Consider the following 24425-nt stretch of genomic DNA (forward strand, 5'->3'; position numbering starts at 1 on the left):
TAATAGCTGGGCACCCCCGATCGCCAAGCTTAGGCAGTTGCTTAGCATAAAAGACGACCTACGCCCGTTCGGTACCCTCATTCCGCACATTGTCTTGATAACGTGACTTTTGAGTCCACCAATCACAACAAAGAATTCTTCCCTGTCCCCCGCCAATATTTTACGATTTTATTTTCATGCAAAACTTTGTAATAGGTATGCGTAGGTACTCTTGAGGTAAGCTGTGATAGCCTAGCGGTTAGGACATCTGCCTTCTAATCGGAGGTCGGGGGTTCGATCCCGGGCACGCACCTCTAACTTTTCGGAGTTAGGTATGTGCGTTTTAAGTATTTAAATATCACTTGCTTTAACGGTGAAGGAAAACATCGTGAGGAAACCTGCATGCCTGAGAGTTCTCCATAATGTTCTCAAAGGTGTGATGAAGTCTACCAATCCGCACATTGCCAGCGTGGTAGACTATGGCCAAACCCCTTCTCACTCTGAGACCCGTGTTCTGTAGTGAGCCGACGATGGGTTGATCATGATGATGATGATGACTCTTGAGGTTGAATTCTCTGTGATACCTGACTACCAGATACCCTTACTAACTTTAATATAATCGGGAAGATATTCTTTCCTATAAAAAGTTATCGTAATGTCCAAGTTATAAAAAAGTTACATCATCAGAGATCAATTGAGTAGGGTGGTGTATCTAAAATTCTAAATAATAATAGAATCGTTTTGTTCTACAGGTAGCTGTCAGATCGTGTGTCACAACGCCTTCCTGGGTGGTCTCAGATAGATAGCACAAATATGTTGAACGTATTATAATGTTAATAGGCGATGTATGTGAGGCGGCGACGGCTTTGTCGACGAACCACGACGAATGTCACGTGTGTCTCTTACATTAAACGGCCAAAATGTGATGACACTCCAGTGGACTGTGCGGAGAGGATTTGTGTATGTGCTTAGGATGATTGAGGGCTAGGATGTGGGGTCTTGTTAAAATTGTCATGCAGTTCTGCGCGAGCGACGTGTAGAATCCCGATTGCAATGCATTTGTAGGTGCGAGGTTGTATTGTGTTTGTTGGGTGACACCTTAGTCTTTTGTTATTGAAGTGGTCAAATGGGAGGCGATGTTATCTAAAGCGACTTGATTTTACAACAAGAAATGTTGTATATACTTACCTATTATTAACTAGGTACATCTGGCTACTTTGGATTAGGTATTTACCTATATTTTCATGTGTCAATAAATACCTTAGTACTAAGTACCTACATACTTATAGGTATAGGTACATAGTTCACTTTTATTACTTAAAAGCTACTGCAACTACAAAACTTCAAGTTGAGATAGGTAGGTAAATACTAGACAGCAGTTAGGCCTGCTAATATATTTTCTAAAAATATTAGCGAGACATTTAATACGATCTAATTTACGGCTTTTAAGCAAAGTAACAATCCCAATAGGGCACCTGTAGAACTCTAGATAGGAACCTGTCTTCAGATAAAAGTGCCCGGCGGCATCACAAATAAATAAATAAATATATTCATTAGGTGACACCTACGCCCTATCTCGATACTAAATCCTGCGGTGTCGGCGGGCGGCTGTCCCGAGGACCGAGAACAAAATAAACAAAACTACACCAATAAGAACCCAATATCATTAAATAATAATAGTGGAAATTGTTTTATTCTTGACACGATAACGAACTTTAATTGGATTCACGAAAATGGCGCCGGTTTGTAAAAAGGACGCAAAGGAGGAAAGGATAAAAAAATGCCGTGAACCTACCTATCACTTTATTAGGTAAGAAAAAGGTTTAGATGGGGGATTTAGTCAATTAGATATTAAGTAAGTATAGAGTAGGTAGGTATAAATAAACCAATCGTCTCGATTATCATAAGATAAGTACCTATTGACAATAATTTTACTGCTATCAACCCTTTAGAACCACCTTTGTAAGTTTTTACGTAAAAAAGATAAAAAAGAGCTTAATTGCAGTGTTAAGTTTTTTTTTACAGGTTTTTCTTAAAGCTAGGTAAATAATGAATTAGGTACATAGGTACTAAAAATTATTACAGTAAAGATTATTTACATTAACATGAGGTCTTATAATATTATTTACTTATGTTCTGCGTGTCCATTGACATAGGCCTCCTCTAAATTTTTCCATATGGTTCTATTTCTGGCTAACCTTGTCCACATACTTACCACCAACCAAGTTTCTTATGTCATCCTTTTAAATTGTCTCCCACTTCTCCTTTTTGTTTCTCGGGTACCATTCTAGAACTTTTGTGGTCCATTTTTCTACGTTATGTCTTATCATGACCATCTCCATTTTAAGTAATTGTTTTACTACTTTTTCTACATTCTTAAATTTTGTTTTTCCCTTTATATCTTGTAGCTAACTTTATTCTGTCCCTTAGTCAAACGCCTATTACACTTCTTTCCATAGAGTTTTGGCAGGTTTTTAAAGTTGTGAGATTTTTCTCAGTAAGGGCCCATGTTTGTGATCCGTAAGTTAGACATGGTAGTAGGATACAAGTATTAAAACCTTTCTCTTGTCATTGATAGGTATAAGTATGTTTATTTTTGAATACTCACTTACCACCAGGTGAGATTGCAGTCAAGGGCTAACTTGTATCTGAATAAAAAAAAAATAAAAAAAAATACTTCGCTTAAAGACCAATATCTTTTCCAAGAGTTTGTCACCCTTCTGTCAATCTCTTTCGACATGCAGTCTTTGGTTGTCAATAAATGCCCCAGATAAACGTATTACATAGGTAAGTAGGTACCTACCACTCCACTTTTGATGGTCAGGAGATAGGCCTCTTGAACATGAAAAGGTGGAGTCGACAAAAATTTTGGTTTACCTAACCCGTCAAATGATACCTACGTGGTTAGATTGGTAGATTATATCTTAAAATCATTATTAAGTTTCCTAGACGGTTTATTAAAAAAATACCATTTAAGAAGTCAGAGTCAAAGCCAAATTATTTATTCAGAATAGGTAACATTAAGACACACTGATGGTCAAAATTTTTAATTTGCAAGATGAAATATACCTACTTACCTACCTAGTGGTGATAATTAATTATGTAGGTACCTAAAACTAAAGTTACGTGGGTTCCAAACGCGTCCAAGTTTGAGAAAAGCCCACAACAAACTCAGCCGGGTATTAAAAAATGACCGCCGAATTTTAGCACGTACCTACCTAACTAGGCCTAGCATGGCTACGAAACTCTACCTTTATGCTAGTTCCGACCCGCACTTGACCGGTTTTTCATAATGGCATTAAGATATATAATATAGGCAGGCATAACTAGGTATATATATAATAAAAAATAACTAATTTGAAAAATGCGCATGGTCTCCTAGTTTATTGATGTATACTTAATTTAAAAAGTAAAAACACCTAGGTAGGTCAATAGCCATCTCTTTAAGTGATGGCTATTGAGCAACTAAACCATCGATAGTCACAAATCGTATAGCTGTAAATAGATACTTAATTAATTGTTTAAAATATCGAAGGCCTTCTTTTCTTTTCGTTAATCGAACCACATTTTAATCCGACGCCGACGGCTCTGATTACTTTTAGGGTTTGTTGACACCAGTGTGAGAATGTTCTACTTTATAAAAAAAGGTAGGTATGTGAAGGAAGCTACATACATAAAAAAATCCCATGCCATCTTGAATAAAATATGTCCAAAATTTTAAAATTGTTAATTTTTTTTAATTTTTTAAATTAATTCATTTTAATAGACATTTAAATACAGGTAGACATACCTAATTAATTATCTATTATTGTCTGATACTAAGTAGGCATAACAATATTTCTATTACCTAAATATAAATAATAATTTGTCAGTATATCGTCGTATCCTACGAATATGGACCAAAGGTCTACTTTTCAGGAGGAGCATTTTTGTGTTTTATTTTGATAGTAATGAACTTATCCATACTAATATTATAAATGTGAAAGTGTGTCTGTCTGTCTGTCTGTCTGCTAGCCTTTCACGGCCCATCCGTTCAACGGATTTTGACGAAATTTGGTATAGAGATAGCTTAGATCCCGGGGAAGGACATAGGCTTTTTATCTCGGAAAATCAAAGAGTTCCCATGGGATTTTTAAAAACCTAAATCCACGCGGACGAAGTCGCGGGCATCATCTAGTTAATCATAAACAAAATCATTTGTTTTGCTCGAATATGGTACATGTTTGCAATCTTATCCTACCTATTGTATGCAATCTTAAAGTTTTCAATTTTGGTAAAGGGTTTTAGGATTATTATTAAAGGGGTTTATCAGCCTTTTCTTCTATTACAAGCATTAAAATTAACCCTTAGGTATTTATCCTACAAAACGGAATCGTTTCTATCGGGACATAAGTGTGGTCATCTCCTTTTTGATCGGAAAATGCGATCGCAAGAGTATTAAAGACTTTTATGAAAACAGCCACAAATATCTACCTACAATAGTGGCTGCATTCTACGGAGTTGCAGAAACCTATACCTAAGTGCTCCACTGAATTACAACCATAATATGGAATATCTAAATATTTAACTAGTTTTAAGAGTATTTCAAGCATAGGTAGGTATTTATGACGCCCACGCTGAGCAGAGTAGCGCTTGTGTCCTGACATCGCGCATGTGTTATGCCAGATTGGCTAAAAGTCGGAAACTGTGGTCATGGTGGCTGTTTTCGTCGGATCCGCTATTACAATAATTGTGGTTTATTTTCAAACGCTAATTTCTAAGCAATAAAATCAATTTTTCCAAACTTTCAAGCTTATGTAGGTATATTAGGTAATATGTAGGTACTTATCTACCAATTATTAAAAGTAGGTACCTGTACCTACCTATCTACATTTTTATGCAAAAAGATCCACAATTAATAGTTAAATTGAATCAAAAGATTATTTATTTTTTACAAAGACTGGAATCGAGCTATTGTGCTCGTAAACGGAAACCACATTGTTGATCGAGATTGCTTCAAATTAAAGAGCTAGCATAAAGAAAGTGTATTTTACTTACGATCAAAGGAACGAGTGGTTCTAAAGCTACGTCGTCGGTAGCTACGTACCTACCTACACCAGTTGCATTCCGACTATCAGACCTTCCGGCAATTCTCTCTTCCCTGTAATTAAAATAAATACTTACTTTGCACTGATACAAACTCTACAAGGCAAACAAAAATGGATTCAATACAGGCTTTTTATACGACTTAAGTAAGTGTATTAGGTATAGCCACTTTACAAATATACTGGTACTGTAGATACTTATATCAAAACCACAATAATTAGAACTAGGTAAGTAGGTACCTATCTACTCATAGTTTACTCGTAAATTCAAAATAGGTAGGTACCTAAGTAAATATAGTTTTTAGTAGATAACTATCAAATGACACGTGTGTTTATTTGCTTAGTAGGTAAGTAAGTATTTGTAGTCAATTAATATCACCTTATAAAAAATATCCATACGTACAGTCTGAACACCGGTATGTTCCCATACAAGTCATAGATAATTTACTTGAGTGTCCTGAAAATGAAGAGCGCATAGTGAGTACCTACTATGTAACGACGTTTAAAATGACGACTCTACTCGTCCGTTTAATTAAAACGGAGCGCGCCCGTTACACCAACTATGAATGCTAAGCATGATTAACTAGACTTACGGCTAATTAAGAAGTCATTGTGGCGACATCGCTATCCCTACATTAAATTACAATTTTATGTAAGGTAGAGCAGGAAAGCTATACATTAACACCTTCGCTCATAAGAAATGGTGAAAGATCACCTGTGCTCACTACTGTAATTCTACTACCGAGCGGTAGAGCACCTGTCCCTTTCATACGGTTCAAGCTTAGGCTGAATCGCATGAGTGTGAGTAGGAGTAGTTTTATCCAAGCGCGGTTCAAAAAGGCTTTAACGCTCGACGTTTTCTCGGACAAAAACCGCTCTTGTAGCAGTTCGTTGAAAAACTACAACATTTTCATGCGCTGCATATACGTACAGTCTTGAGGACGGAAGGCTGCAAATGAATCGAGCCTCGCTGTAGTTTTGACGCGTTCGGAAATCGAATTAAGAGTGTTAGAGTGAGAGGTGTATGAAGGTTCAATACAGTGGAGGTTTTTTGTTATTGTTTGGCGGTGATTTTTTCCGAGGCGTGCTAATGGGAGTAGGCGCGCGAGTGGGCGCGCCGGTGCGGCAAGCGCGCTCTTCAGTGTTCTGGCTGAGCTTCAAGCGAGCGCGTGGACGAGTCAAGTCCCCGAAGTGCCTTACTTAGGTTAATAGGACTGGTTCGTGAACTGTTGTGTTGGTGCATATGCTCGCGTCCGCGGTGGCTCGACCATGTTGATATCGGCGGGCAGCGGCCCTACACCCGAGTTTTCACCCGTCTCGTGCTGCGCATCTTGGAAGATGGAGCCGGCGCCTCCAGCGCCCGCTTCCATCACACAACCGCTCAACATATCATCCAATGGTAAGCTTGCTTTTGTCAATAATTGTAATTATTTGCCATAAAACCAACAATCCCATGTTACTGAACAGAAGCTGAACAGTATCTGACCGAAATAGGACTTAAGAGCAATTTTCGGAAAAACTTCCCCGAAAATATCTTATTAGAAGAAATTCTTCCAGTTAAGTTATCAAAATAGAACCTACTAATAAATAAATATAGTAATTTTTTTTTAATACTGACAACGAAAAGCGTTAATTTGTTGATAAACATCTAAAGTAGGCCGTTGGAGACAAATAATTTGTTGCGCCTGAATCCAATAAAGGCTTCTTTATGTCATTACACTAATTAATTGCCTATTAAGAAGATAAGAAATACCTACCTAGAACCATTTTAGAATTTGGATAAAAAATCATACTTACTAATATGTTCAAGAACAGCGACATGCATCGTGCGCCAATGTAAAGTACCTACCTATTCATTAAAGGCAGGTGGACTATCATCTCCTTTTATCAAGTTTACATTTCCAATTAAAATAAATAAAAAAAGGATTGTAAAAAATAATTTGTTGACACACCTACCTATCCAAAATGTAATTATAATGTAGGTAGCCATTTACATCAAAAACACATTCCTGAGGTGTCGGCCAAACCAAATGATTAGGTAAGTAGAATCATAGCCGATTAAAAAAAACTGTTGTTTGAATTTGCTAAAAACCTAGCTTAAATGTATACCTACCCAGTATTTATTAATCAAGCAAACTTATTCATTATAACGTTTATACCTGATAGTAGGTATTTATTTCAAAAATCAATTTATTTTCAAGCACATTAAGTAGGTAACTACATCAAGCAATAACATAAGCTTTAAACAAAATCATCAGCCGTCGGCATGTTCACTAATTTTGAAAAATTATTATTTTTAAACTAGCTGCCCTGGCGAACTTCGTTCCGCCTAGCAGTCAATTCAATTTTATTAAATTTTTCTATCCGTAAGAACCATCCTCGTACTTTAAGGAATATTATAAAAAAAGAATTAGCGAAATCGGTTCAGCTGTTCTCGAGATTTGCGATGAGCAACACATTTAGTGATTCATTTTTATATTATTTTAAATAAATTAAATAAATTATTAAATTAATTAAATCAAAATAATCAATTGTTCTTCATAGCTGTAGGTATGTAACCATGTGCAACTTTCAACTTAATTGTTCTTTTGGATTCCATAGTAAAACAAGGAACAGTTACAGTTTCATCAAGTCCTTCAAGAAACTAAATATTAGAACCGTAAAGTTGAAATTTGGTGGAAATTACCGCTACATAGGCGTATATTTTGATTTCAATAAAAAATCTTTCAAAAAAATGTTTAAGCATACTTACCTCCTAAGTTTTGAAAACAGTTTTTCAAAAGTAAATACCGTTTACGATATTATGATCCCGAATGTGGCTGTTTTACATGTTGAAAGTCTCAGCCTCTAACTCCAAAATTGGTATAGGTAAGTACTTATATTGAAAAATCTGTAAAATTCTATGCTATTAGCATGTATTATATGAAGCTATAAACAAAATAAACACGACTATTGTGAGACCATAACTAAATAGCTATAGAAAGTAGACTAAAATAATGTGGAGCAAACGAACAATAACAACAAAGAAATCTAGTGCTTAGAAATAAAACAATGATGATGATTAATGATAAATGGAGAAACACTAAAAATGGAGAACTCCACAGTATGAAAATGACAAATTGGTGCGACCACGGCTATCTTGGATTTCAAACTAAAAATAAAAAATAAATTGAAAGTATTTTTTTTAATAAGATTTTATTTAAGTTCGCTAAAAATAATAAAATAAACTTTTCCTTTAAAATTACTTTTACTATCAACTTCTAACGTCATTACACAATAATTTATATGATAAAAAAGCTAGTATGAAAATTTAAAAAATGAAAATCAATCAGATCAAGTTATTTAATTTCCTTGTTTATCTACACAGGTCAATCTCGCGACAAGCTTTTATCCTTACTAATATTATAAATGCGAAAGTGTGTCTGTCTGTCTGTCGGTCTGTCTGTCTGTCTGTCTGTCTGTCGGTCTGTCTGTCTGTCTGTCTGTCCGTCTGTCTGTCTGTCTGTCTGTCTGCTAGCTTTTCACGGTCCAATAGTTTAACCGATTTTGATGAATTTGGTACAGAGGTAGCTTACATCCCGGGGAAGGACATGGCTACTTTTTATCCCGAAAAATCAAAGAGTTCCCACGGGATTGAAAAACCTAAATCCACGCGGACGAAGTCGCGGGCATGCTCTATATCATATAAATTATTGTGTAATGACGTTAGAAGTTGATAGTAAAATTTTTAAAGGTAAAAAATATTCTTTTTAGCAAAATTTAATAAAAGCTTGTTTTAAAAAAAAGTTTTTTATTTTAATTAATTTTTTACTTTTTAGTTTGAAATCCAAGATAGCCGTCGTCACACCAATTTGTCATTTTCGCATTCAAGGTGATTTTCATGATTATCATGCCAATTTGGAAATGGGATAGGTATAGGTTGACCAGAATCTCATGAAAAATATTGAAGTAGGATTCCGGAGTTAGCAGCATTGTACTTTGTGAGTATCCTGTGTATACATAGTGCACTGTGGTGAATATTGTGGTGAACTATTAATATTCATCACAGGGTAAAGTGTTGCTTTTGGAATTTCATTTCATGAGACTCTGGTCTACTTATAATCAACTATCATTTTGTCAAAAAAACTGTTTTCGATAATGATGTACCTACATACCTACTAGGTAGGTGCTAGGGACTCGGGTCAACTTTGCATGCCCCTAAAGTTATAACATAAGTCTCTATCGGTTTGGTAGCAAAAGGTGCAATGGGTGATAGTTGTCATTTATTTTGTCAACACAGCTGCAGTGAGTGAGCAAAATGCTTGGTGTACAGGACATGGCGAGCATTGTATCGATCCGGTTAATTAATCGGCAGATCGGATCTGGTATCTATCAAGATACCAGTAGCGTTTCCGGTGAAGGTTGATCATTACTCGATTAGTTGATACTGAGTGACAGATGAAATGTTATGATTAATGAGAACCAGAGTCTTGCTTAATTATTTATGTTGTGCCGGTTTTGGTTCTTTGGACAAACTGTAAAACTTGATTTAAGGCATTAGCTGGGTCTCCGTTGTAAATGTACGAATTGTCAGTACATATTGACAATAACTGTAACATACAATGCGACTCCTCAATATTATATCAAAGTATAGGTTCCATAGTTACCCACCTTATAATGCTTTGGACAGGAAAAAAAAAGTGCTGAAAATGGAACTAGCGAGGTAGGAACAAGGGAGCAAGTGCATAAAATTGTCTGTACCCTTCTTTTTCATGGGTAAATAATTGTCTTAAATAAAATATGGTGGACGCTCGGTGCTCGGATCCCGGGTGGAACCAGTTTTTATTTTTACCCCGTTGTTGATATGGATATCCAGCACGTAGGAAACCACATGTTTAACAAAAAAAAATACACAGACTTTGGGTGCCAGGCCCCTCCCATTTATACAAAGGCCGCGGCAGAATTAGCGGAACACAAAAAAGGGAGAATATAAAATAGTTTATGTTATTTTTAAACAAATAATAATTAAATATGAAACAACAATAAAATAAAATTAACATGTTTTGACATTAATTTGCAAGACCATACCTACATAAAGTTTAATGAAAAAAAAAACTAAAGCCCTTTGTTTTTGTAAGTAGGTATATCCTGTATTCTTACTCTCTGTATTTTTTTAACAATAAAGTTGTTTTAAAATAAAATTAAAATTAAAGTGAACAAACTGCAATTTTCTTAGTTTTCGTAATGACAGAGAAACAGTTAAAAATATTAGATTTTGTGATTGTTTACAATTAATTAAATGAATGTTTAATATCGAGTGTTTCACCCCCGCGCTCTGATTATGGTTTCCATCCTTCTGGGCATGCTGCGGATGATGTAGTCAATAGACATGTGTCCGCTATAGCTTAACTTAACTGAAAACCGCTGCCGTGCCTATAGCCTACCGTAGCGTTATTGTCGTAGCTAACAACGGTTATCAGCTAACATCTATGACGAACCACCTGACAACGCAACGCTGCCAACTGGCAACTGACAATGCATTGTTTGGTTTTTTGGTAACTAGAAACGCAATAATTATGCCTTCTCTTTCTTTCTTTGACTGAAAGCTGAGAAGGAGCGGTTATTGGCTACCGGCTTAGTAACTAAGAACTTGATAAACCAAAGCCGACCTTATCTCTATTACGCTAAGGCTTAACTGTACAAGTACTTGTCCATTACACTTTGATCTATCAATCTTAATACAGTTAGCCTTAGAGTAATAGAGATAAGGTCCTCTTTGGTTTATCAATCTTCGTGAAATGTTTTTGGTTAACTGGATTGTGGCAAACTATTCGTGCAGGCGTCCACTATAGTTTGACCTATGTCAATGATCATTATAATTAAACTTTGCTGCTATGAACTTAAGGTTGTGATTACTTCACGATATTCATGAAAGTAAAATTGGTTTTATTTTAGTGAATATGCGCGCGCTAGCTTAGTTACTACAACGGAAACCGCTGCGCGTTGCGCATATTAAATTAGTTGAAACACAACTCTGATACCGATATTCGGCAACGGTTATCAATATTGGTATTGAAACTAAATAACTGTTGATTAACCGTTGCCAGAAATAGCCAATAACGCCCATCTTTAGTAGTCAATGATTTAGGTCATAGATTAATTATTGGTCTCGCTCCGATTTAGGTATTCTGGTAATCCCTATTTAGGTAATCCGACTAAATTACGTTGAACTAGATCTTTACTAGCGCTCTTGCATTAATTGTTAAAGAAAGTATTTTTTGATGAGCAATACTATATTATTTTAAAGTGTAAGCCATAATTAGGGCAGATTCATGACGTGTCTGCGAAAACATAATGAGGAAACCTGCATACCTACCTAAAAGTTGCCAATGCAAAAATCTGTAAAATCCATACTTCCATATCCATAATAATTTTATAAATCCGAAAGTGTGTCTGTATGTCTGTCTGACCGTCTGTCTGCTAGTCTGTCACAGCCCATCCGTTCAACTGATTTTGACAAAATTTGGTACAGCTATAGCTTGCATCAATCCCATCCATTTGCAATCCGATTGCATTGCAAAATACTTATGTTAATATATTAATTTATCCCGGAAAATCAAAGAGCTCCGACGAGATTTTTTAAAACCTAAATCCACGCGGACGAAGTCCCGGGCATCATGTAGAAGGGCATAATATTTTTCCAATTTTCAAAATTACTTACTAGTTACTAGTCGATCAGTGTGTGTTGCCAGTGCTGACATACTCGTATGTATCCGAGAGACGGCCGCTAACTATGGGCCTCATAATAAAGCTCAGATTTACTCAGCGGGCGATGGAGATAGTTATGCTCGGAGTTTCTCTACGTGATCAAATCATAAATGAGGAGATCCGTATGAGAACTACAGTAACCGACATAGTTCAACCGGTTGCGAAGCTGAAGTAGCAATGGGCAGGGCATATAGTTCGGAAAACCGATAGACGTTGGGGTCTCAAGGTGCTGGAATAGCAACCTCGCATAAAGGCGCAGCGTTGGAAGAGACCTCCCTCCCCCTCCAGCAGTGGACGTCTATCGACTGATGATGATGATAACTTACTAGTTTGATTTAGATCTGAAACACGACGAAAAATGGTCCTATCTAAACATCAATAAAAGAATGACGACATCACATCCAAACTAGAAATAAATGATTTATTCGTAAGTATAAAAACAGTAGATCTTTATTATGATAATTAAATAACCAAGTAGGTACCCGAGTAGGTAATACTTGAAATTTCATTTAACAGCTACAACAACACTCTAGCGGACCGCTTTGTATGTCACTCTATCGGAGTAGGTTTGATCAGGTGTAGGAGTAAATCTAATTAACATTTAAATGGTGATCACGCATAATCAGCTGGCTGATAACTGAAATGATGCTGCTTAATTAGTAGACAAATGCGACTTAAGTATATTAATGAGATGTAATAGTGAAGGAGGTGGTGGCAACTTCGCTAAGGGTATGATTAGCATGTTATTAAGATGGTAGGTAATAGAGTTTTAAAGCTTGGTAACTGGGTAATGCTGATAATGCTTGCGTACTTGCGTGTCGCTGATTGGAAAAAACCGGCCAGGCTCGCGTACAGTGGTTTCCGTATTGCAGTCGTATTTTTTCGACATTTTGCACGATAACTCAAAAACTATGATGCATAAAAATAAATAAAAATTTGTTTTAGAATGCACAGATAAATCCCTCTCATATTATGATCCCCACTTGATATAGTTATCATACTTCGAAAATTGAAAATACTAATTATTTGTTCGTGACTACATTTTTTTAGGGTTCCGTAGCCAATACGGAACCCTTATAGATTCGTCATGTCTGTCTGTCTGTCTGTACGTCCGTATGTCACAGCCACTTTTTACCGAAACTATAAGAGCTATACTGTTGAAACTTGGTAAGTAGATGTATTCTGTGAACCGCATTAAGATTTTCACACAAAAATAAAAAAAACAATAAATTTTGAGGGTTCCCCATACTTAGAACTGAAACTCAAAAAATATTTTTTCATCAAACCCATGAATAGGTCATCAAAAATAATATTGAAGTTTCTAATGTCATATTTTTCTAAACTGAATGCGTTTGCGCAAGAGAGTGGTAAAATGTAAAAACTATTATAAATAAATAAATAAATAAAAATAGCTTTATTTTCTCCTTACAATATTTTCCTTATTACCAATACAGTGCATAATTAATAAAAATAAAAAATAAAAGAATTATTAGTAGGTTAGTAACTTATGTTTCTTATTCTTAAATAACTATGTTAGTATAATGGGTTTCATTGTAAGGACCGCCTAGGGCGGTAAAAGCCTCCTCCATTAGAAGCCACTTCTTTCTATCTGTAGCTACTCTCGACCATGTTTTTCCTGCCACTCTGACTATGTCGTCACTCCATCTTTTGAAAGGTCGGCCTCTTCTACGTTTTGAGTCTCGTGGGTACCAGTTTGTGACTGTATGTGACCACCTTTCGTCCGCAACTCTTTGTAAAAACTATTAGGTAGGTATAAATAAAAATAAATAAAAATCTGTTTTAGAAAACTCCACTTGGTATCTAGTTCATCTTACTTAGAATATCTATTGAAAACACATTTTAATTTTTTTTAGTGATGTAACCACAAATTCACGGTTTTAAGATTTATTCTTTTACTTGTGCTATAAGACTTAGGTACCTATCTACCAAAATTCATGATTCTCAACGGGAAGTACCCTATAGGTTTTCTTGTCAGACACGACGGACAGACGGACAGACAGACAGACAGACAGACAAACAGACAGACAGACAGACAGACAGACACACAGACAGACAACGAAGTGATCCTATATGAGTTCCTTTTTTCCTTTTGAGGTGTGGAACCCAAAAAATCCATCAAATCCTGGAATTGTATTACTCATTAACGTTTTGCAACGAGGTATACCTATTGTATAAAATATTGTCAAGGAGCATAACGCTCAGCGCACACCAAGAGAGTGACGGCGAGTAGAGTCGCAGCGCGCTGTTTAATTTTCTTTGCCACCAGCTCCCTATCTGTAAAAGCGGCTGAAACGATCACATTCCATTCACAAATCCGAGACACTTGTACACACTTTGCAATACATGACGTAGGTAAGTTTTGTGTTATAAGACTTATAAGTAAGCTAAATGCCTAGAGTTAAGATGTAAATTAAGGTGTACAGCACTTCGATTAAGTAGGTACATCATTTATTTCAATTTCCAAATAGTATTTTTTCAATTAGAAATACAACAGTTATGGACATCTTGCTCTCGTTCTAATAATGGTGTTTGAAATAAGTCGCTACCATTAAATATCGCTAAGTAGAAGAAAGCTCTTTCAAATGAATATGGCGCTGACGTATTTTAAGGTGACCCTTATGTTAAAATTAGGCGGCTAAATAGGGAAGAAAGTTTGTATGAAAGTCCATTATTATTTAAGTTATAATGCATGGAACTTGGTATTTTAACTTTTAATAAAAATGAAGAAATATTATATAAGTATTTCAAGAAATTATAAGGGGGATTATAAATAAAGGAAAATATAACGGGGGAAAAAGGGACTTTGACAGGCAGATAGAGTGTACAGTACACGGCAGAAAATAATGTTACATCGACCTTTAGAAGGAGATAGGGATTTGTAGAGCATTGTCTCTGTCGTTGAGCCCGACAAAACGTCGTATAGGTATGAGTGACAGAGACAACGCTCTACAAAGCCGAAATGTCATTACTTTCTGCCGCGTACTGTGCAAGAAGTGATTTAGGATACAAGGAACCTAAATCCTTGCAGCTGAAGTTGCGAGAAAACGCGAGTTTTAACATAACATACCCACCCAATCTATGTTTGTATATAATATTATATTATTATTAACGAGTGCCTGTTCTGCAGCTCGTGAAAGTAGTAGATATTAAAATTGATCTAGTTAAACTGTATCATGATGCAAATATTTGAATGAATTACCTAAATCTGTCCAAATTTTATGAGCATAAATGATAGTTGATAGCGTGGTTTCGCCATGTTTTATTCATGATCAAGATGAGACAACTTATTAAGATCTTATGTCTCCATCGTGCATTTAGCATTGTACTGATAATGATCGGTGGACAAATTATGTGCTGAGATTATCTATAATTAGAAATTGAGCAGAACGTATATTAGTAATGCGTTAAAAAAATCTTAATTAAGTTAACACAGTTTCCGGTTAATAAAACCACGTGGCATTATTTTAATGTTTTATTTATGCTAAGCGCTTACTATAGTATCTACCGGACTACCTATTTTTGTAGTTTAGTTGGGTGCATTGTGGCTATTATTACCGTAGCGTATAGCGTATCCTAGTAGGTATTTTCTATCCATAATATTCCTCTATATAACGTAAATCCCCATAAAGCACCAGCCAACAGCGAATACAGACAGACGGAGTGGTGTAAAGTTGAGCCTGTCTATTAACAAATTACACTCAGCTTTATATACCTTGAGACAGGGTTGAGATCACGGAGGCAATTTAAACGACGCATGACGCGCCTGGGCGAGGCTCGCGCTACAGGCCCTAACGCATCCCGGCTACATTCCACTCAACTGGTGTGCACTGTGCGTTGCGTTTGAGAAAGGATTTTGAGTAATTTCAACATGATCTTAAAAAAAAATTCGCGACTCGTCGTGGTCATCAGTTTGTAACGTCTAAAGAAGAAATCAGCTTCTGTTCAGAGGCGTCTCGATGGAAGTCAGCCGCTCACTCGCTGAAAATCAGCGATCGCTCAGGCTCAGATAATAGCAGTCATTCGGCGGCCGACCTTAGAATATTAATTACCTACCGGGAAACATTATTTATCATCAGTTCACGACAGTCCTACTTATTCTATACCTTATCTACTATTTTTTTATTTTTCATCCAATAAAATTTTAATTTTTTTTTAATTTTTTAGTTTTTTTTAACTGCTATAGCAGTTAAAAAAGATTAAAAGCTTATTTCCGTTATTCATTAAGCTATCCCTCTGAATTCACTATTAAATCCTGTATATTTGCATTGAATATTTAACGAAGTAAAATGTTACCTTGAATCACTCAGGCGTCCATAATCTTCATAGCTACTTGTACCTACTTGGTATGTATATCAAATAGATACCTACGTATACTATCGAATGAAATTCAATGAATAATTCTAGAACAAGACGTCTATTCACTTTTTTAGTTATTGTTACGAATATATCGTGTTGGTTCAAATTATTTATTAACAAAGCTATCTATACTTACTTAGATAACATGTAAAATATACCGGCATGAGATTATTATTTCATACATGCACATTGCACATCCCTAAACTAAAGTTTTATAGTCAATTTAACACGGACAAACTAATGAAATCCAGAGCGAATAAAAAATAGTGTTTATACCTTATCGCATCCATAATTCATTTGGAATTCCAGTAATTTATTCCAGTAAGTCCAGTCTTTGGATGATTATTTCGTGGTTCTAGAGTGCAATGAGTTGTATATTTTATATAGAGATGCAGATTTTATACTTACATCTGGCGTCAAAAATACGCTGCCAACTAAATATTACCTAAAGCAAAAATAACGAAGAAGAAAGTTGTTGATATTTTAAAACTTTTTTTTATCTCGCAATAAGAAACATAATATACCTACGTGTGCAAACCTGTGGCCCTACCGCGGTTGTTTGACAGCTACAATGTCACGATCGCAATCATCTCTGATTGGTTAATGCTCGCTCACTATTGGCCACAATGCATTGTTGCAACAAGAATCGCACAAATTCAGCCAATCACAAAAATTGAGATTGTAATAATGATTGATGCAGGTTTTAGACAATCGCCCTACTGAGCCTCGATTGCGGTAGAATGTCAGCTACAATGTCATGATCGCAATTACCTCAGATTGGTTGACGTTTCCTCACTATTGACTATAGGTACAATGCATTGTTGCAACAAGAATCGCACAAATTCAGCCAATCACAACAATTGAGATTGTGATAATGATTGATGCAGGTTTTACAAAATCGCCCTACTGGTGACTTGAGCGATGTCATTTTGATCGTGATCTGTCATCTTAGGTACTTACCTATTATTGGACATCAATGTGGTCAACACCGCCTCTAATATATGACACCTCTCTGACAGAGTGGCATTATTATGGTTACACTTCGAGCGAACATTAAAATTTACACAAAAGGTGCCAATTTTCCGCTGCGTGGTGATATTAATAGTGGCGAAACTCGCAGACGAAACAATGCTTTTCTTTTTGCATAAATCTTGCTTGCATTTGGATAAACGCAACATTGTATAGCTCCCCTACCTAATATTAGTCTGCACGAACACCTGTCCGTTGGAAAAATTCAAAACTTTCCCGTATTTGTTTGAAGAGTAGGTAAAAGTAAGCCTAATGGTGCAGAAACACAAAATATTACTGATATTCGTAATAATATTTTAAATGCAAAAGTCTGTCTGTCTGTTTACCTGCTGCGCGATTGCGGTAGAACGACAGCTACAATGTCTATTGGCTACAATGTATTGTTGCAACAAGAATATCACAAATTCAGCCAATCACAACAATTGAGATTGTAATAATGATTGATGCAGGTTTTACGGAATCGCCCTACTGTTGTCTATCTGTTATCTTTTCACGGGCCATCTATTTATACGATTTTGACGTAATTTGGTACAGAGTCTGCAGAGTACCTGGAGATGGACAAGACGACGCCTACTTTTTATACCAGTAAATCAAAGTGTTCTCTCGGGATATTTAAAATCCTAAGTTCACGCGGAAGAAGTCTCGGGCATCAACTAGTTTTAAATATTGCCATACAGTACCAAGGCACTAATACAGTCAACAACCGAAATCAATCCGGCTGTAAACTTTTCGAAGCAACAATAAAATAAATAAATACTTACCTAGGTACCAAAAACCAACAAATTATTTCCAAAATAATTGATTCGGTTCAAATGTTACCTACGCATTATATAGCTAAAGTTTTTACGATGAAATTGATTAAATTCTTTGGTATCCTCGCTGTGTATAACAGCTGTTAGGCAATTGTTTATTGTTCATGTGAAGTACTTTGAAAACCTGTCAATCAACCTTTAATTTCGCATTAATTAAAGTTCAATCCCGTTTATGATCAGCACGTAAAAGATAAGCATGTCATTTGCATTGGTCGTTAATTAAATAAACACCGCTCGTAGCTACGGTAATGGAAATAGTATAATGAAGTCATAAAACCCTAAAACCTTATCGGTCAATAAATAAATGAGAGAACCGTGCGCCGAACTCAGTGCCAGTCAATACATTCTAATCAGTGATTTATTGGCCCTAATCCTCAGCAGAGCACAAATAAGCTATCTTGTCGACTTAATGTTGTATCAGCTCAGGCGTGAAACTCCCGCGCACCACTAAGTGGTCCTTCCAGTTTCCACTCGAAATATTTTAATAAGGCCTCACTGCTCACGCACCCAAATAAAAACATACACGCACTCACCGACGTGAACGCTCTCTAAAACCTCGCTCGATTCCAACTTACCTTATTTATAATAGTAGCGACACTAAGACTCTACATTTCGCTCTAAACGGTGTTAATTTATTGACCGTGGGCAGATAATATCACTTTTTTCTCCCATTATTGAAGCGATTACACCAGAAATTATACGTCGAAGTCCAATTCCGAGCATTGGATCGAATCGTGTACCTCAAACCAATATAAGACTTAATAAAACCTAAGTAAGAGCCATTTTAGTTTGGATAGGACTCGAGCTCGGTCGTACCTTCTCGACGAAATCGCCTTACGGACTCGCTAATAAAAAGTGTAAAGTTATGAACAAGTTATGCCACTTGCATTAATTTTGATGCTTAACCTGATAAACAAATTATAGTATATTAACTTAATAGCTTAATTTATAATTGAATGTGTTACGATGTGTTCATAAGAAACGCATTGTTACGATCGGCCTTTAGCATATCTGGTCGGTGTTAACGACAAATTGCTTGGATAAATATACATATAACTGTTCCGAAAGCGGCACCGTAAGCGCCCAGGAATCAGGATACATTTTAATTTCGTTTCTCACTTATTTTGCAGACAAGTTAATATATAAAATTTTATTACTGCACCAATTTACTTGAATGCACTTACGAACTGTAAACGTATTCTACATAAAAAGTGTATCATCAGATGCCTTTCAATATAATTTTGAAATTGGTTATGCATATTAGAGGGAACTAGCACCGTGCTCTGTTATAACGGGTAGTGATTGTACAAAGGGAATTTTCTCACGCTTGCCCGATGAGCTATCTTTATCATGACATTCGCTTTTGATAAAAATATTTTCTAGTCCTTTGCCGCGTAGTGATTCACTTTTATAATGAACTAGCTTATGCTCGCGACTTCGTCCGCGTGGACTACACAAAATTCAAACCCCTATTTTACCCCCTTAGGGGTGGAATTTTCAAAAATCCTTTCTTAGCGGATGCCTACATCATAATAGCTATCTGCATGCCAAAATTCAGCCCGATCCATCCAGTAGTTTGAGCTGTGCGTTGATAGATCAGTCAGTCAGTCAGTCAGTCAGTCATTCAGTCAGTCAGTCAGTCAGTCACAGATCACACAGTCAGTAGATAAGCGAGGTAAACTCAATTCAATTGTGCAGTGTTATGGTAAAGGGTAACGCGCCAGCGGCGCGGCGGCGTTCAATTTTACGGACACAAAAAAGGAAAATCCTTTCAACGATACACATCGTTTCAAATGACTATTATGTTCCAATTTTCTTACCTCATTTCGAAAAATTCCTTTGGGTGCGCTTTCTCACTCATTATTTCTATTTTTTATTTGTAAATAAGTAGGATAATTTGTTTCCACGAAAACACATTTTTTAACTAGACAGCAACTGGTGTGCAAGCGAAAAGGCTTGTTATAAACTTATACAACATTCCAATAGGATTGATCCAAAAAGATAACAAATATAGCGGTACTGATCTTGATCTGACAAATGATACTTAAAACGCACATAACTCCGAAAAGTTAGAGGTGCGTGCCCGGGATCGAACCCCCGATCTCCGATTAGGAGGTCGGAGGTTCGATCAGTCGGTCGGACGACAGTAGGTATATATTAAATTAGCTATAGTCAAATTAAGTCCGGTGATCTAGGTATATTTAAATAAACTGTATATAAGTCCCGCAAATTGCTATTGCACTGGAATCATGTCTCATTAACATCGAAATGACGTCATTTTGACGTCAGCCGTAATAAAAATATACCTTCAGCTCGAAACTTCAGTCTAGTGCAGACATCACTAAAATGGCGGCCACGCGCTTTAGCAATTTGCGGGACTTATATCTATAAATATGTATTTGAAATGTTCGTTCCAGTTCCAGTATCTCCATCTTCATCGGGCGGAGGCTCCGGAACGCCGCTGTACCCGGGCGCAGCGACTCACCCCCTGTCATCATTGCTGTCTCAGCAGAGGCTACTGGAGCTGTCGCGCTTCGGCCTGAGGCACTACGACATCGCACACCACGTGCTGTCTCAGCAAGGTGCTGTTACTAAACTGCTTGGTAAGCTCTTGAGCTATAAGACAATGTGAGAACATGAATGACGGCATACTTATACCTACTAGGAGGAAAAACCGGCCAAGTGCGAGTCAGATTCGCGCACTGAGGGTTCCGTACTACAATCGTACTTTTTGACATTTTGCAAGATAAATTAAAAAAAATATTATGCATAAAAATAGATAAGTAGAAATTTATTTTAGAATGTAACTACAGTAATGTAACTAAAGCCCTTTCACATGAGTCCTGACTTGGTATATTAATCTTACTTTGAAAGTTGAAAATACTAATAATTATTTGTTTCATAAACACATTTTAATTTAACCACAATTCACAGTTTTCGGATTTTGCCCCTTACGTATGCTAAAAGACCTACCTAAATTATTGATGAACCTAGTCCGCTTACAGCCAGTATAAAGAAGAACTTTACGAGCATGAAAAGTGAAAATGTTACATTCATTATTATATCGAAGAAAAAAAAATGGATTGAGAATATTGAGAAGAAAATAAATAGATGAATAACTGTTCATTGCATAAAGTACTATTTGAGGAACGAACGATAAATTACCACCTAACAATATGATTAATAATTACAGATATCATTGGCGCTATTAAATTATTTATATTTAGGGTCTCACTCTCAATAAAACCGACGCGGAAAAACAAACAAACCGAGCGAAATGACCTGAGGAGTCAGTACTCCATATTGTTTTTGCTTATTTTATCGCAAATTTTATCGTGTTAATAAAAATCTTTTTGAAGCCGAAAAGTAAACTTACTAATATAATGCCTTATATTTTTAGGGTTCCGTACCTCAAAAAGAAAAAAGGAACCCTTATAGGATCACTTTGTTGTCTGTCTGTCCGTCTATCCGTCCATCGTGTCTGTCAAGAAAACCTATAGGTAGGGTACCCTTTGACCTAGAATTGTAAAATTTGGCACTGCAGTAGGTCTTATAGCACAAGAAAAAATCTGAAAACCGTGATTTTGTGGTTACATCACAAAATTTGTTTATTAAAAATGTGTTCACGAGAAAAATAATTTACTAAATTACATATCGATGGCGATATCTTGTACTATTGGTACGGAACCCTTTGTGAGCAAGTCCGACTCCCACCTGACCGGTTTTTTATTAAAGGTATCTAAATATAGGTTAAGGAACTTTTAAATCGTTAGATAACTTGACTGAGGAATAAATTCAGCAGATTTCTCGAAAATTTTATTTGACGATTGACAACGAGAGAGCTTTATATTTTCCAATACATGTATATTAGTGTTTCTACATTCTACAGAAGTAAAGAACCATCGTCCCTTCTTATCGGAGTAAATAAAATAAAGTAATCAAGTAATATTATGTACAGAGAATATTAATGAAATTATAGTTCTAAAACAGTAAGTAGTTAATAGAAAGGGATTCTTGGGACGATGTGCTTTGCCCAGCTTTCTATTTTTATCAAGAGTTCGATTTTCGACTTAGATAAATTATGAAATGATCTTTTGGCATAAGTTCACTGGTGGAAGAAAGCTGACTGTCTCAATATTTACACCCTAGAGTTTCACTACTTAGCTACCATTATGCTCAGATTAATTTATTTTATATACGTTTTATGATACATGAGTAGGTGCCTACCTAATGTCTACTGGGCATGTATAGACCCCACTACAATTAACACGTGTATTATTAATGGAAACTCGGTTCTTCATCGTAGCATTGATTTATACTTGTACATGCGATCTCAATAGAATTGCCCCGCGGCCTGCAATAGCCTGCAACTAAGTTATTTGCGATAATTACTTCACTGCCCGCCTAGAATGATCAATATGTTGTACAACTGTACTGAATAATAACGCAGAATATTATTTAAATAAAGTATCAACTTCCCTTGAGTTTAGTTGTAGAATAATCGCGTGTCTAATAATAACGAGTGATGATAACGATAACAACGGGTGTCTAGAGTTATTGCAGACTAAACCAGGATAATCGGTGAGCCATTTCTAACATCTCTACATAGGGTTTGATTTAAGGGAGCCATTAGAAAAATTGCGCGTTCGACTTCAAATCCTGATCTGTGCATTATTTAAAGTTAAAGACGTTTAAAGGTAAAGTGTTCATTAGATCAAAATTCTTTGAATGATAGGAGTCTAATTTTTGCCACACTAAAAGTTCCTAACATTACACACTAGTAGATATATTCTGTTAACTTAAGGTGAACTGGCAAAGTAATGATATCACTTCTCCTTACAATTTTGGCAGTTTTTGGTGAAAACTTAGTTAAGAGTCCAGAGTGAGTAATAGGTAAACACTAGTGAGACCTCTTAGCACGGAAACATGACCCATCATCCTCGCTAAGCGATTAATATTGCAAGTTGAATAAAACAACTTTCGAATTAGGGGTTCTGATATAACGAAAGGGAATAATCTATACCGACACCGATCCAATGACCAGTCGGCGATTTGTCGAAAGCGATGGAGTTTGGATTGTGTTTTATCTGTTTCCTAATAACACGGTTGCGGCAAAAATCTCAATTGCTATTAATCAACGATAAGCCATCGCCGGAGCCTCGAACGGAGCTGCTATTGACGAAAGCTTAGATGCTAATCGATTCATAAAACTTGCAGCGTGTTAATTATAAGCCACCGGACTGCGACTCCGCCGCGGGCGCCCGTTACCCGTACCTGTGCGAGTTCCATGTCAAAACTATCTTAGCATCGATGATTCTTCGCATTCATATTCGTTTTCTTTGTAATTATTATCAATGCTTCCAATGCGATCGCAATCGTTTGGATGTAAATCGGATACATGTTTGCGAATATTTTTTTTGAGAAAACAATAATTGGTGTAACATCAGAAATCGATGATGTTATCAGATTTGAGCTTGATTCTAAACTCCAAATTAATATTTGCGTTAAAGAAAAAAGTTTAATGTCTATTTGGCTTAGATGTTTCTAATGTTTGGTTTTACTGTCTTCTTACTTTTCCTATTCCTATAGGTACAGTAGTGTCGTCAAAATATAGTAGTAATGTTGTCAATATTTATGTTTTATAGAATTATTTTCTCAGATTATTGCAAGCTTTTTTATAAACCTTTTTAACTTGGGTACAACAGTTATATTTGTAGGTCTACATTTACATGGCCAGTGCATCAAATTATTATCTAGTGTCAAACACTTGAACAACGAACGATTTAAATGCTCAATAATGGACGTAAAACAAAGTACTACCAACAATTAGCAATAATGATATCATAGTGTGTAGTTAGCCGAGCGTGAGTTGTCATTGTAAAACTGAAAGCGATTTAATTTGAGATATTAGATTTGTGCTCTACAATTAGGACACATGCTCACTTTGTGTTTGCTCAAGAATCGTGAAAGGACGATTTGAAAAGCAACGGTGCGTGCATCTTCCGCTGTATTATCATGATTCATGATACGCATTTTGAACTGGCGTTGAACTTTAGCCGTTGAGCTAGCAATCCAATCCAAACCATCGGTATTGTATACGACATAGGTCTTTTCAAGAGCGCGTCACCAAATATGGACATCACCTTCCTCATACATTGCTTCCCATTACCTTCTTTAGGTAATCGGTCCAGCCAGTGAGCTGGAGGTGGCCTTACGGTAGCCTGCCCTTAAGGTAACACTCACGCTATATGGTGTCCACTTCAGAACACGTCTGTCCCATCAACCGTCAGTTGCGAAAGACAAACTCCATAGCGCGCTGAGCGATCTTTATTTTGAGGACGAGGGCCACTGTCAACGTCTACGGTTTCGCTCCATACGTCATTACAGGTAGGACACT

The 24425-nt window shown here is 36.3% G+C and overlaps 1 protein-coding gene across 2 annotated transcripts in view; it reads left to right on the forward strand.

Annotated features, from left to right (window-relative positions):
* The first annotated feature begins 6212 nt into the window (after positions 1-6212).
* The window catches only part of LOC117983032 (paired box protein Pax-6-like), a 60246-nt gene continuing 42033 nt past the window's right edge, over positions 6213-24425 (forward strand). The window contains exons 1-2 of one of the 2 annotated variants that reach the window (XM_034969484.2): positions 6213-6462; positions 20446-20631. In XM_034969484.2, the coding sequence (XP_034825375.1) occupies positions 6333-6462; positions 20446-20631 (316 nt within the window). In that variant the 5' untranslated portion in view covers positions 6213-6332. The remainder of the gene's footprint in view (positions 6463-20445; positions 20632-24425) is intronic. The other variant, XM_069499048.1, reaches the window with a different exon arrangement.

The sequence above is a fragment of the Maniola hyperantus genome, chromosome 6 (genome assembly GCF_902806685.2).
Source record: "Maniola hyperantus chromosome 6, iAphHyp1.2, whole genome shotgun sequence".
NCBI classification, from domain to species: Eukaryota; Metazoa; Arthropoda; class Insecta; order Lepidoptera; family Nymphalidae; genus Maniola; species Maniola hyperantus.